The following is a 15,914-nucleotide window of genomic DNA, read 5'->3' on the forward strand; positions in this document are numbered from 1 at the left end:
GTTGAAGGTGAAACGGCTGGTGGATGGGGTTTCTTTCTTCGACATCTTAGAACGCATGTCACTCCACAAGCCAATCTATGTTTGATTTCAGATAGACATGCTGCCATTGAAAGTGCCTACAAAAACCATGACAACGGATGGCATGATCCTCCTTCTACACATGTCTACTGTATCAGACACATTGCACAAAACTTCATGCGTGCTATAAAAGATAAGAATCTTCGCAAGAAGGTGGTGAATGCTGGGTATGCTTTAACTCAACCGTCATTTCAATATTATCGTGATGAGATTCGACTGTCTAATGAAGACGCGGGGAGATGGATAAATAACATCCCAGTAGAGCAGTGGACAAGAGCATTTGACGGTGGTTGTCGATGGGGCCACATGACAACAAACATTGTGGAATGCATGAACGAGGTTTTCAAAGGGATTCGAAATCTGCCAATAACCGCCTTGGTAAGATCAACCTATTATAGGTTGGCTTCTATGTTCGCAACCAGAGGTGAAAGATGGAGTGCAGTGTTAATGTCCGGACAAGTATTCAGTGAGTGTTGCATGAAGGTCATGAAAGAGGAGAGCATCAACGCTACGACACACGCTGTAACAGTGTTTGACCGTCATAGACAAAATTTCAGCGTCCAGGAAACAATGGGCAACAACGAGGGGAGACCAAATTTAGCCTACGCTGTTAGACTACACAGAAGTTGGTGCGATTGTGGAAAATTTCAGGCCTTCCGCATACCTTGCTCCCATGTCATTGCAGCATGCGCTTATACTCGTCAAGACGCTTACACCCATTTATCTGATGTGTACAAGGCCAGCACCATCATGAATGTATATAGTCAGAGCTTTTCAGTACTACCAATGGAGGATTACTGGCCTCCATATGAAGGAGATATTGTTTGGCACAATGAACAGATGCGTAGAAAGAAGAAAGGAAGGCCAAACAGCACACGTATCAGAACAGAGATGGATTCCACAGATAAAATGACAAGATTATGTAGTATCTGTCGTCAACCAGGACACAACAAAAACAACTGTCCCAATCAAGGAGCATCATCTAGATCTTAAGATTTTTGTAACATTTTATTTAGATCTTAAGCTTTTTGTAACATTTTATCTAGATCTTAAGCTTTTGGTAACATTGTATTTCTGTAACAATCAATCATTATATATCATTAAGTTCTTGTTACAACGAGTTTCATAACCAACATCAGTACAAAACATCTGAAAACATAAATAATTCTAACTGATTACAACAATCAAATTAATGTCGTCTCGACCGAACATCATTTCCCTAGCATCCTTATCAGTCTTCATTCGCACCCAACCAAAGATACTGTCAAGTCTCTCAATACTTCTGATTTTTCCCCTTCTGGTATTTTCCCGTCTAACCATCGAACCAGCTCCCTCTTCAGTTGATCTAACGTGGTGATGTTCCAGAACAGCATCACCAATTGAGGTTTGTCTCTCGCATAAATCACCTTACCGTATCGACGACAAACACCAAACATGATAGCCAAATGATTATATGAGTTGTGGAACAATAGGTCACACAACGCATCTATTTATAAGACAAAAAAGGCATTTTATGAGGGACTCGCCAATTGAGTTGGCGACTCCTCTTAAAACCTACACATAGGCGCCAATTGGATTGGCTAGGGCATCTGCCCTAGCAAATCCAATTGGCGCCTCCATTCAAGTTTTAAGAAGAGTCGCCATATGAACAACTTTCATGTTCATCAAAAATCCATTTGAAACTTGGAAGCTCATCATTCATTTCAAAACATTATAGGTCATTTTGACAGAAACCCTAATTTTGGGTCAAAAAGTGGGGTATTTTGGGAATTTTTTCGAAAATGTGGGTTATCTTGGTAAAAAAACCCAATTTTAATATACCTTAGGAAGAGTCCAATTGTCTTGGAAGGTAGAAAGGAAAATACTAATATTAAGAAGTCTAGAGTGTCCATTCATCACAAGGATTTAAAATGCCATCCCCAGCTTATACCTAACACCTCCATATATTTCATTAATTCTAAAAGAGCTCCTGAACAAAATTAGATCAAAATGTGCGAACCAAATTTTGGATAGATCATTGAGAATTTCCTAGTAACATTTCAAAGTTCCAGCAGTGTCTTTTTAAAAGCTCGATATCAATTTTTTACGGATTTTTTTGAAAAATAAATTTAACATTTCAGATTTGTTTGATAAATCTAGTATCTTTGATAATTTATGGATTTTTTTTAAAATTCAATAGTTCATATTCAATAAGCAAAAAAAAAAACTATCGGATTTTTCAAAAAGTATTGTAATTTATCGAATTTTTCAAAAAATCAGATAGTGTTAAAATTTTTTTTTTGTAGAATATGAACGAACTATCGGCAGTTTTCAAAAATCTAGAAAACTACAACGGATTTTTTTTGAAAATTTTGGTATTTCTTCAAATATTTATTAAAAATCGATGATTCTTTTATCAAAATTTTCAGAAAATTTTGGTATTTTTTCAAAAAAAATCGATAAACGCAATAAAAATTCAGAAAATATTTAGTAAAGGTATAAAGGTAATAGCAGCCTCCATGGGGTACCAAATATAATTTTGGGGGTAACATGTTAAATCCTCATGCATCACGACGTGCATCTGTATTGTGATAGGATGATCAAATGTGAATTACTTGTACGCATTCTTATGCAAACGATAATGAAAAGAATGTCTAAATGTGATACGTGCTCAATATATTGATATGTATTAAATTTAAAAATTTCTTAATGCACCATATGGATTACTAGCACACATCGTGAAAATATAATAATACCCCTAGATTTTGGAGATGCATCTCTAGACGCACTCTTGACACAAATAATCAATGTTGATTTATAGTCATGCCCCAAGTTTGTTTCTATTTTTATTTCAGAAATGCATCTCATTAAACCATACGAAATTGTAGGTTGACAAAATAAAATTAGCATTGATAACATAAAATCAATATTACATAGGCGATGTTAACATTATATTTCAATATTCATGTGGTCGTTTCATCATCTTCATAATATCTTCGACCGATCTCAAAATCGTCGCATCCACCTCGATCAAAACTTTTTTTTCTAAATAGAAAAAAGTATTCCGCGCAGCTCTTACATCTGCACATGTCTTCATCTCATAGTTGTTGAACTCAATCTTCCTTTCCTTGTCAATCGACGGTGAACGATACTCAAGCTTCATAATTTTTCGATTGTCTCGTAAGGTAGGAGATCCTGTAATATGTATTTCAGATCTTCTAGATGGATGTACTCATTGAACTTAAATTCAATTAAGGGCTTCACGCCGTTGAAGTAGACATATGCGACATGTCAATTGATGTTCATTTTGGTGTAATGTGTTTTGGTATGAAACATGACACAAGAGACCATACTTATAGTAGTTGTAGACAAATATGGACCTCTAAAGTTCTATCTTGTACTAGGGGATGTTCCCAAAATACATCTCGAATACCATCCTATTATCTTAATTCGGAGATGTATTTCTGAAGCCTCTCAAAATATAATGAAATATTGTTTTAGACAAAAACTGAATATATATATATATATATATATATATATATATATATATATATATATATATATATATATATATATATATATATATATATATATATATATATATATATATATATATTTAAAATGTATATATTATACATCATTAATATTAATACAAGATTACATATAATACATTGATGACGAAAAACTAAAACAAAGCAATAGATTTATCGCCAGTTAAATCTATAATATGTTGATACCCCCTTTGACTCTTGTTCATTTGATTCTCTTTTAATGTCGCTTAATTTAGTGAATGCTTGCATCCTTTCCATAAAATAGTTCGGCCAAATCTCGACTTTTGTTGTTGAATGAGTTGCTCACTCCAGTGATGTAAGTCATATAGTGCATCTCATTTTCAAATAAACTTGAAGAAAGTGCCCCATATTTGAAATCCACCCAACACACATAATACAATCATTTGAATTTTGAGGTGGGACAGTGTGCAGTAGAAAAAACGTTCTCGAAAAGCCGTTTTTTGTAAGATCAATACACACTTTATCATATGCACTTGCTATGAGATGACTCGTTTCAGGGAAGCACATCCATTTATCCTCCGGCGTCGGTCCACTAATGAAGGAACAAGAGATTCATAAATTGCATCAAAATTTTCTTTTTTCCCGTTTAACCATGTGTATGATTCTTTATGGCTCCTTAAATCTTGGATAAGTTAATGGAAGACAAGTGTGTGATCCTCTTCTCCTTTGCCGAGCAAAGTAGAAATAACTCGAAAACTGCAATTACCTCACCTTAACATTAATGATCCATTCAATGTATTTGTGCATAAAAACTAGCATCTTGTCAATGAATGCAATTTTTCCTAGTGTTTTACGTTTCAAAGTTGCAAGTATGCTTTTCGTTTGCACCAAATTCAATGTCATGTCTGAAACACACTTCTTCTCTTCCGGCATAAGGCAACATGCAATTGAATGACCGACTAACTTTTCATATAAGTCATGGTTATGTAAACCACATATCACATTAAATCTCCATTTGTCATTTGCCAACAGATAACCACGCAACTTGAAGGGACACTAACATTTTTGTGAACCAATGTCACCTCGTTTGAAATTTCAGATAGGAGGTATATACTTCCTACTTCTTTCGCATAACATTGTCACTAATGCAACTCTTCAATCTGAACCATTATCGAATCTTTTGATTGCAACACAAAACCCTAATTTGGATACCTCCGTATGATTTCATTGAAACATGTGATCACGAAATTCAAACTCTTATTCATTTTTAAAATGATTGCCAACATCTACCTCTTTCACAACAACACGTTTGACATCTGGAGACACAATAGATTTGGGAAAAACATCAGGGTGCACCATATCTAATAAAAATAATAATATAAAATACTCAAAAACAACAAAAAAACAAAAAACAGACAATTGAAAATGAAAACAGACAGTCTCCGAAAACGCATTTCCGAATGAACTCATACAATCCGAATTAAACTTAAGTTTTTTCAACTTCAAAACAAGATTAATGTGATCAATGAAACTTGAAATAAACGTTTTTTTACCTTTAATTTCAACTTCTTTTACTCCTTTTGATGTGATGAAACAGTAGAATTAAAGTTTGAAGTGAAAATTTTGATTAAAAATAAAATGATTTTTAAAAAGAATTTTTATAAAAAATGACTAAGTGACTGTTTTATTAAAATCATGATTTATATTTTTAAAAATGCATCTCAAAAAATGACTGACATGCAAAGGTGTCAAATTTTTAAATTTCTACTTCAAAATCCAGATATATATTCTCAAAAACTCCACCGAGATGCTCAAGTAACCAATAAATTGAACTGATATGTCCAAAGATACATCTCTGTAATAAAAATTTACTTTTAAATGGGATGACACTCATTTGACGCGTCATTAAGTGATGCAAATGACGTGTTCAAAAATACATCTCTAAAATCATAAAATCATTTTCAAATATATGTTTTTCCATCTCATAGGATGGAATTAAAATTTCCATTAAATTTCATATATTTGTTAACATTAATGTTATATGAACATGCTTGAATGTTCTTATTATATGCTAATGCATTGTATTTCATGATTTTTCGACCATGCGCATTTGCGAAAATGCAGTTTTCAAGTTATTAAAATTCCATTGATTTGAAGCTAAAGTGTCTTCATCACACGGGTTGTATGCTGCATCTGACTTCTGCGGTCTGTCTGTATGTATCGAAAACTTATTAAGTTATACCAAAAACAAGTGTACTGAAAGTGACTGAAACAAATTCACAAAACCTTTAAATATAAAAATTGGCCAACTTTGTAAAACTAGTGGAGTATACATCTGTGATAATCCTTGAAACCGCGTAACAACCCCTATAAAATAAACTAACTAACTGTCACGGAAGAAAGACAAAATATGCCTAAATGAACAATATTTACCTAAATAAAAAATTACCAACATTTGAAATGGCACATTCTATTTTCACAAACTTAAAAGACTAACATGAAAGTAAACGTACATACATCCTATACTAACTTACTATTTTTTCTCAATCTTCGTCTTGGATCTCATGCTAGCGCGCCTTGCGACATCCCATGCCTTTTGAGGGGCTTGTACACCAAGCTGTGAAGCAAAAAATGACTCATAACCAGGTGAATCAAACGCAAAACCGGTATGCTTTGATATCGAGCGCGGGAGTTGAGATATGTTATCGCTTCTTTCTTCATCTGGAGTATGCTGGCTCCCTATCTCTACCAATTGTTTCCTTCCGGAGTCATCATTCTCGTGTCTATGCAGTTCTTGAATAATTTGATAATCATAAGGGAAGAACCATCTCTGAACCCTGCAACCAGATGAACAAAACTGAATAAACAGAGAAATATTGCAACATAGTTAGCAGTAAATTTTATTTATTGTTTGACCCTCCCGAGCTGTGTTGCTACCATATATGCAATTGATATAAGTTTTTCGTTTAATAGGCACACGTGTCACCTCAAAGGGCACAACATATCACCATTACCATAAAAGGTCGTAATTCAACAATATTATCATGTAATCATCCATAGAAATATTGACTTGTTCTTGAGAGTCAAAACTAGGACCCTTTTGCATCTGAAACAGGTTGGCTTCCAAAAGGTGACTCAACTTGGATATTTTAAATAGAAGGCTTCATGTAAATGTGAATTCAAAATGTCTATGCAAAAGTGATTTATCCTTGTGCATCATGATGAAGTGTTCCAGAACAAGATTGATGTAACCCAACAGCATAGTGATATCTCCATAAAAACAAGCACAGACAAATATGAGCCAAGAGTTCTTCAATTTTGAACCTTACCCATGGTAAAGAAAATCACAAAAAAGTGCCGCAACAGGGAGAAGAATTAGCATAATGTAGAAATACGCTGTACTCATCAAGACATATATGACAAAGTACACATTCTCCTGCAGGTAAATGTGATAGAACTCGAGTTAATTGTGCCAAAGGATGATAAGGAAATGCCAAAGTATATTCTCTTATAGACATAGAATTCACCTGTCGATCATAACGAGTTCTGATCCCTGAATATAAGAAAACAAAAATAAACCATCCTAATATACTTCCACCAACACTAATGTAGTGCCACCTTGTGATTGAATTACAAAATAGAATAAGTCGCAAGTTAACAGTTACTACAACACATGTGAAGGCCACAGTACTAACATCCCAGAGTCCAAATATCTTGCCTGCTGAATCTTTAGCACTTAGACTCGAAGAACTCACAAAATAGAACAATATTAGAGACTGGTAAACGGATAGAAAGGCCCTTATAGCAACAACTCTCCATTTGAAAAAGACATTTCTTATTCCCTCCATGTATAGTTCAGGATACTTCATGGATAGAGATGCACTGACATCCTTCAAAAGGTACAAGTAAAATAATCAGAGAGATGTAAATTGCAATCATCCGAGATAAAGCATCTAATATAGCTAGTGAGCACAAAAGGAAATGGGTGCAAGTAAATGTATGTGTTTCTACAGGAGGAAAACCCCCTCTATCCCCCTACAGATCCAGATGGTCGGAGAGAATGTGATACCTTATCAAATAGGCCAACAATGATCACAGGCAGCGCAGTGAAGATAACATTATACAATGACTGAAACCAATCATCGTAGAATCTTTGGCCAGAAAACCCAGTTTGAAAGTTAAACCAAAACTGAGTGAGAGTGAAAGTGAGATTCTTGTAAAAGAAGTACATCACCACCTGCGATAACTAAGTTTCAAGGATGCCACAACCAAAAAAAAGAAGATACACAAATAATTATATAGATCAAAGAGACAAGACACCTGGCATATTCGAAGATATGACCACCGGCCATGAATAAGAAGTAAATCTGCAAGATAATGAAACTGTGCAATTGCAAAATCACTAGCCATTACAGCTTGCATCCCCTCCATCCCACTTATGCCAACACCAACATGAGCAGCTTGAATCATGCTAACATCATTGGCTCCATCACCAATACCAAGTGTTATTTTCCGTGCACCGTTCTTGACCAAAGTTGTAACCTGTAAGCACGTGGAATTATAAGCCAAACAACCCCAAAATCAACAAGACAAGAAGTAACTCAACAATTAGATTTCTTGATAAACTTAAACTCTCTACACATCAACAAAAATAATAAGGTTAGCAGAAATAATATTTACATTGATGCATGAGTTTACCTGTGCTTTCTGTAAGGGAGAAACTCTGCAGCAAACAACAGCATGGCAATTCAAACTTAAATTCAGCAGCATGACTCTCAAACTTGGTTCCAGTGCATACATTAAACATTTTCCATCAATTACAAGTGCTAATTTTGGTCGAGATAGAGAGCTAAAATAGCTCTGTACTTCCTCAAAGCACTTCTTCAGCTCTTTCATAACTTCTTCTTTAATAAATCGTGCAATTTCTACTTGGACCCCCTAACGATATTAACAATAAAAAATATAAAGAACTATGATTACATCGGCAAAACATGAAAGTTAAAATATAAAGCTTACCCTGTCTTCAACTTCTCTAATTGCATCAGTTTCTGAACTGATAATGAACTGCTTCATCTCATTGTTTATTAAATTGCAAGCTGTAGGCAAGGGGTGGGCTCACAAATATAAAGTAAGTGACAGTTACATTTTAATCATGCACAAAACAATCATTTGTTAGTATGCAAAAAAACTGCCTCCACTCGAAGCAGACTCACCATAGGCAATATTGATTGCTGTTTCAATTTTGTCCCCCGTGAGCACCCAAATTTTTATGCCAGCTCTTTGAAGAATATCTATGCAGGCCGGTACTCCATCTTGAAGCTTGTCTTCTATGGCAGTGCTACCAATCAAAATGAGATCTTTTTCTATAAGTTCTGCAACCTATATTATCTCCATAGGCATCAGTATGAACAAACTATCTCATTTAGTGAGATATGTGAAAACAATCATGCATTCCTGCACCAAATTATGATTGGGTGCATAGGACAAAAATAATAAGATTATCACTAGCTAGTTTTTTGTATGCAGTTAACTAGTGCCCTTACAGAACTTGTTAGCATAACCTTTTATTTATTTTTGATGTACTGAAAACCATAGCCATCTTTGTTGCTGACACCTAGAAATAGCTTCATTGAAGCATCTAGCACCTTCATTGTGTTGTATATCGGAACTCCGGAGGTGTCTTGAGATTGTAGTCCTTATAAAGTTGGATAATCCTCACTCCTTGAGCTAACTTTTTGGGGTAGAGTTAAGCGTAGCACAAATTTTTATAATGTAACAAAGTCTATTCTAGATTTGATATTGGGCCAACCACATTTTCTCATGCTTCAGATGCCTAACTCTAGACATGATAGGCATGTTGAAAACCTAATCGCCTTCATTGCAGCCACCTTGGCCGACCTCTATTGCAGAGCCTCCGTATCCTTGATTGTGCCAGGCATAAGAGAGGGTGTTGAGATCCCACGGTGACAATAGGTAGGGCAATTACCCGCTTAGTGCATATGGGTATTATTAGTAATGAACAAAAAGGACCCTAGTACTGACCCACCCATACCGTGCATTCGTTTATAATATAATCATAATTATAATAATATATCTAAAATATTCAATGCAAGTTTAAGAATTTGTTGTTCTACAAATTTATTGTATTTAATAACCTTATTATGTTGTATTTTAACTTGGTAAATAGTTTTATATGTAATGCATTATAATTTGGTTCGAAAAATCTTTAAATAGTTTTTCTGATGGATTTATAAGCAATGTTATTTTTTATAGTTAATTAAATTTCACATAACGAGTACATGTATTAAATTTGATGCCCACGAGAGAATGTGTATGAGTAATCTAGTATCCTATCCAGATTCTATCCATTGTCATCGCAATCAATTTAGGTTCATACAATCTTGCCAAGAAACAAAACTTAAAATTGAGGTAAATATGCACATGAAAGCTGATAAATATAGTATAGATAGGGACTTATTAGTTTAATATCTAAGTGTGCTGAGCTGTATGTTCTGTTAGTTTGTTACAGCTGTCCAGCTGTATTTTCTGTTAGTATGTTACAGCTGTCCACAACACTATATATAGAGTGGTCACTGCATAACTAAATTCGAGAGACATTAACAGAATTATAACTGTAATCTCATAACTGCATTATGAGTTCCTATCATGGTATCTAGAGCTTCTTTTTACGATCCATGGATCCTCTGTTTCCGTCTTCGCAAGTGAAGCTTTCACACTTGATTTCAGTCAAGCTTGATGACAAGAACTTCAAGCAATGGAAGCAATAGATCGACGGAGTTGTGCGTGGTCATCGCCTGCAACGGTTTGTCACCGTGCCGGTGATTCCTCAAAGGTCACTGTTCGATCCTGATTCAGCACCTCACGGTACGAATTCTGCGTATCTTGATTGGGAACAACAAGACGCACTCATCTGCACGTGGCTTCTATCCACCATCTTCGATTCGCTTCTACCAAAGCTCGTGGATTGCAAGCATTCATGGCAAGTTTGGACGGAAGTTCATCGTTATTTCAACACGCTTCTCTCCACCAAAGCACGGCAGTTAAGATCGGAATTGCGTCGTCTCACAAAAGGATCACTTACAATTTCAGAACTCATGGTTCGAGTTCGTGAAATCAGTGAGTCACTGATTTCGATTGGAGATCCTGTTCCCCTTCGTAACCTAATTGAAATCGTCCTTGATGCACTTCCAGAAGAATACGACTCCATTGTTGCAGCTGTTAACAGCAAAGAAGAACTCGGTTCGCTTGATGAGTTGGAGTCGTCGCTTCTTGCGCATGAGTCGCGACCGGAGAAGCATCGTAAAGCTGTCACCACTGAGCCAGCAACTGTGAATCTCACGCAAGTAGCGCCACCGTCTACGACGGTTGCCATTTATCCTTCTGTCCCTGACGCGTTTCCTCAAGGTACGAGTCACGTGACGGCCAATGCTGAGAATCATGGTTACAACGCGCGTGGAGGACGATCTGGTCTTGGAGGTGGCCGGTATGGCCGTGGCAGTGGTCGTTTTGGTAGAACGCAATGTCAAATTTGTCACAAATCTGGACACGATGCTTCCATCTGCTATCACCGTTATTCCAACTCCGCTGGCGCTATGTATCCACCTCAGAGAGCTTCCTACCTTTTCTAATGCCTGCACGCCCTATGTATCAATCTTCTTTTGGCTATAGCGCTCCCAGAGCTACTCCTCCTAGGGTTTCTGCACCACAAGCTTTCTTTGCAAGTTCTGAAGCTACTTTCAACAATCAATGGTGGTATCCTGATTCAGGTGCTTCTCACCATGTCACTCCTGATGCCTCAAATTTGTCTGACTCCATTTCATTGCCTGGATCTGACCAGGTCTTTATGGGAAATGGCCAAGGTTTGTCTATTAACTCTGTTGGTTCCATGTGCTTCCCCTCACCAAACTATCCTAACTTGTCTCTCATCCTTCAAAATCTATTACTTGTGCCTAACATCACCAAAAACCTAATTAGTGTAAGCAAATTTGCTCAAGATAACAATGTTTTCTTTGAGTTTCACCCTAAATTCTGTGTTGTCAAATCATAGGCTTCTTCTGAAGTTCTTCTTCGTGGTTTAGTGGGAGAGGATGGCCTCTACAAGTTTCCAAATCCTGCCACTCAAGTATCCAAGTCTACTCCAAGTCTTATTACATGCCTAGCCCAATCTTCTGCTATGAATAATTGTAGTTATACTCCTTTAGCACACAGTGATAATACTTTAAGTTGTATGCTTATTTGTAATCCTTCATGTAACACTGCCTTATTAAATAATAATACAATGAGCAATTTTTCCAATTCTTCCCATATCATTGCTGCCACTCACAATACTGAGTTATCTTCTCAGCATGTCAACAACCCTTCCTCAATAGCTACCAATAAATATGTTCTGTGGCATACCAGATTAGGGCACCCACATCACCATGCTCTTACTGAAATTTTAAAACTATGTCACATACCTATCCCCCCAAAACCTCCTGCTGAACTGTGCACTGCCTGCTGCTTAGGCAAATCTCATAGGCTGCCAACTACCCTATCCACCACAGTGTACAACCAACCCTTTGAATTAGTGGTTTGTGACCTATGGAGACCAGCTCCCATGAAGTCTTCAGGTGGCTACACCTATTTTCTGACCTGTGTAGATGCCTTCTCTAGGTTTGTTTGGGTGTTTCCCCTTAGACTCAAACCTGACACCCTAACTCAATTCACCTAGTTTAAGAAAATGGTTGAACTTCAATTCAACTGTCAAATAAAATGTGTTCAAAGTGATGGGGGGAGGTGAGTTCAGGCCCTTTACTAAGTATCTCACTGAGTTGGGTATTATTCACAGGTTTACATGTCCACACACACACCATCAAAATGGTATAGTTGAACGCAAACATCGCCACATTGTTGAAACTGGCCTAACCTTACTTGCTCAGTCTACCCTCCCATTAAAATTCTGGGATCATGCCTTTGTCACAGCTGCTTACCTTATCAACAGACTCCTTAACCTCACACTTGAGAATCACTCCCCTTACTCCAAGCTACTTAACAAACCACCTGACTACTCCAATCCTAGATTGTTTGGGTGCTCCTGTTATCCTTTTCTTAGGCCCTATAACTCCCATAAATTGGACTATAGATCACAAGAGTGTATATTCCTTGGATATTCCACAGCTCACAAGGGATACAAGTGTCTTGCATCCAATGGTCACATTTACATCTCCAAAGATGTTTTGTTCCATGAATCCAAATTCCCTTATTCCACCATGTTCCCTACCACTTCTCAATCTATTCCAGCCTCCTCTTCCACTCCTACTGCATCTTCTTGGTCTGTGCCATTTCTTTCCTCTGTTCCTGTCCCTCTACAGACTGGTGGTCTCTCATCCTCCTCAACCAACTCTCATCAATCAATTCCATCCAATACTGATCATGTGGCCTCACCCAGCTCTTTGCCACCTTTTAGTATGTCTACCACTCCTAACACACCAATTCATCCTCCCAAGCTATTTTGTTCCATAACACACCCAATTCATCCTCTCAGTCCTCCCCTGCTCTTATTACTCCTGATCCAGCAGAAGCCAGCACCATCTCTCCATCTTCACCCCAAAGTTTGTCTCCTAGTTCTAGCTCTATTTCTCCCGATACAAATCAACCTTACATCAATCCCCTTAATGTTCATCCTATGCATACTAGGGCCAAAAGAGGCATTACACTACCTAGACTTAACCCTACCCTGAACCTTTACTCATATGGAACCAACTTCTGTTGGCCAAGCCTTGGCTGCTCCCCACTGGTTTCAGGCAATGAAAGAAGAGTATCAGGCACTAATGAGAAACCAGACCTGGACATTGGTGGCTTCATCTGATGCCAGAAAGCCCATACGCTGCAAGTGGATTTTCAGGACAAAAGAAAATCCTGATGGCTCTATAAACAAGTACAAGGCCAGGCTTGTGGCCAAAGGTTTTCATCAAAAGGCTGGATCTGATTTCACTGAAACATTTTCACCTGTTGTTAAGCCTGTTACAGTCCGGATTGTCTTAACTCTTGCAGTCACCAATAACTGGACCATTCAACAAATTGATGTTAACAATGCCTTTCTTAATGGCACTCTTGAGGAGGAAGTATTCATGCAGCAACCCCCTGGGTTTGAGTCTGCTGATAAGTCTCTAGTATGCAAGCTAAATAAGGCCATCTATGGGTTAAAACAGGCTCCCGGGGCCTGGTTTGACAAACTCAAGAGTGCTCTTCTTCAGCATGGGTTTCCGGCCAGCAGGTGTGATCCTAGCTTGTTTTTGCTTAATCATGGCAGCCTTCACATCATGATTCTTGTCTATGTGGATGATATCATCATCACAGGCAACTCTGCATCCTTTATAGACTCCTTGATCAAGCATCTTAATGCTAAATTCTCTCTCCAGTAGTTGGGCAAACTAGATTATTTTCTAGACATTGAAGTTACACACTTGCCTAATGGATCCTTACTTCTCTCTCAAACAAAGTATCTCACTGACTTATTGGCCAAAGTAAATATGTTAAAGGCAAATGGCATGCCCACTCCTATGATTTCCAGCAGTAAACTATCAAAAGTGGGCTCTACTGCAGTTAATGATCCTACTCAGTTCAGGTCTATTGTTGGTGCTCTGCAGTATGCAACATTAACTAGGCCTGAAATTTCTTTCTCTGTCAATAAGGTTTGCCAGTTTTTGTCAAATCCCTTGGAGGAACATTGGAAGGCTGTCAAGAGAATTTTAAGGTACTTAAGTGGCACACTTCATCATAGTCTCCTTATTCAGCCAGCATCCACCAAGCAGCCTCTGAAGTTACTAGGGTTCTGTGATGCTGACTGGGCATCAGACCCTAATGACAGAAGATCTACTTCAGGTGCATGTGTGTTTCTTGGTCCTAATGTGGTGTCATGGTGGTCAAAGAAGCAGCAACTTGTGGCCAGATCCAGTGCAGAAGCAGAGTATCGCAGTATGGCTCAGTTGGCTGCAGAATTGATTTGGGTTCAATCACTACTTCAGGAACTTCATTGTCCTTTCCAAGTGCCTAAAATCTTGTGTGACAATTTGAGCACAGTCACTCTTGCTCACAATCCAGTTCTACACAACAGAACCAAGCATATGGAGCTAGATATCTTTTTTGTGCGTGAGAAAGTTCTCAGCAAAAGCCTGGTTGTGGCTCATGTTCCAGCTCAGGATTAGTGGGCTGATGCCCTAACCAAACCCCTATCTGCAGCAAAGTTCATTCCCTTGCGTGCAAAGCTAAGAGTGTTCAACAAGAATGACTTGACAAGATCACAACTAGCTTCTAAGGGGGAATGATAGATATAGTATAGATAGGGACTTATTAGTTTAATATCTAAGTGTGCTGAGTTGTAATGCTGAGCTGTATTTTCTGTTAGTTTGTTACAGCTGCCCAGCTGTATTTTCTGTTAGTATGTTACAGCTGTCCACAACACTCTATATATAGAGTGGTCACTGCATGACTAAATACGAGAGACATTAACAGAATTATAACTGTAATCTCATAACAGAATTATGAGTTTCTATCAAAAGCTACCAAAGTTGAGGATCAAATGCACCTCATCTAACTTCTTTTCCCGATCAATTAGAGAGGATTTGGCGTGGATGAACTTCTCATTCCAGCTTTCATAAACTTCTTGATGTAATTCTTTGTACGCCAAGCATAATGTGCGTAGTCCAGCAGATCCAAATTGTTCCAAATGCTCCCTAGTCACTTTTTTAATATCATTAGAACCATCAGCTAATCTCTCAAAGATTACATTATCAGCACCCTGGGAAAAGCAAGATCTGGAAGATATTATTTTCTTAGTCAATGTCATGCATGTTCAACCTAGCAAGTCTCAAGAAATTATTACCTTACTGTACAATACAAGCCTCCCATCTGGATAACGACAAACAACAGATTGGCGCTTCCTTGTACTATCAAAGGAACAATGATTACAATTGCTACCTATAATCTTGAAACCATGTACCAAAAAAGGGGACAAATGGTTACCTGTTAAACTCAAGCACATTCAAAATCTCATATGACTGGTCTTGAATTTTGTCCATCTTCTCAGCATGAGATTCACGAATATATATCTTTGTAGGTGTGCGTCTGGAAAGGAGTAACACTGATTTAGTTTCTCTATCAATAAACTGGTAGCAGAACCAAGAATTGATGTGCATATTTAGGGTGGCTTATAAGGAATCAGATCGCTACTTGAGCTTTTAAAATGAAGGCTCAACTCCGACTAAGCTTTCAGAGGATCAGACAGATTCAAACATCATATCCTTTTAATGATTTAGAAAAAAATTCAATTTTACTATAAAGAAA

General features: G+C 37.4%; 1 protein-coding gene across 1 annotated transcript in view; it reads right to left on the bottom strand.

The window, feature by feature from the left end:
- Positions 1–5,862: 5,862 nt before the first annotated feature.
- Positions 5,863–15,914, bottom strand: part of LOC127119453 (phospholipid-transporting ATPase 3) — a 29,501-nt gene continuing 19,449 nt past the window's right edge. Inside the window, exons 17-27 of the mRNA XM_051049683.1 lie at positions 15,594–15,695; positions 15,454–15,517; positions 15,157–15,369; positions 8,783–8,948; positions 8,586–8,665; positions 8,268–8,507; positions 7,890–8,111; positions 7,639–7,806; positions 7,097–7,459; positions 6,899–7,005; positions 5,863–6,406 (exon numbers count right to left, since the gene is read on the bottom strand). Of these exons, the coding sequence (XP_050905640.1) occupies positions 6,103–6,406; positions 6,899–7,005; positions 7,097–7,459; positions 7,639–7,806; positions 7,890–8,111; positions 8,268–8,507; positions 8,586–8,665; positions 8,783–8,948; positions 15,157–15,369; positions 15,454–15,517; positions 15,594–15,695 (2,029 nt within the window). The 3' untranslated portion in view covers positions 5,863–6,102. The remainder of the gene's footprint in view (positions 6,407–6,898; positions 7,006–7,096; positions 7,460–7,638; positions 7,807–7,889; positions 8,112–8,267; positions 8,508–8,585; positions 8,666–8,782; positions 8,949–15,156; positions 15,370–15,453; positions 15,518–15,593; positions 15,696–15,914) is intronic.

The sequence above is a fragment of the Lathyrus oleraceus genome, chromosome 2 (assembly GCF_024323335.1).
Source record: "Lathyrus oleraceus cultivar Zhongwan6 chromosome 2, CAAS_Psat_ZW6_1.0, whole genome shotgun sequence".
Lineage (NCBI taxonomy): Eukaryota > Viridiplantae > Streptophyta > Magnoliopsida > Fabales > Fabaceae > Lathyrus > Lathyrus oleraceus.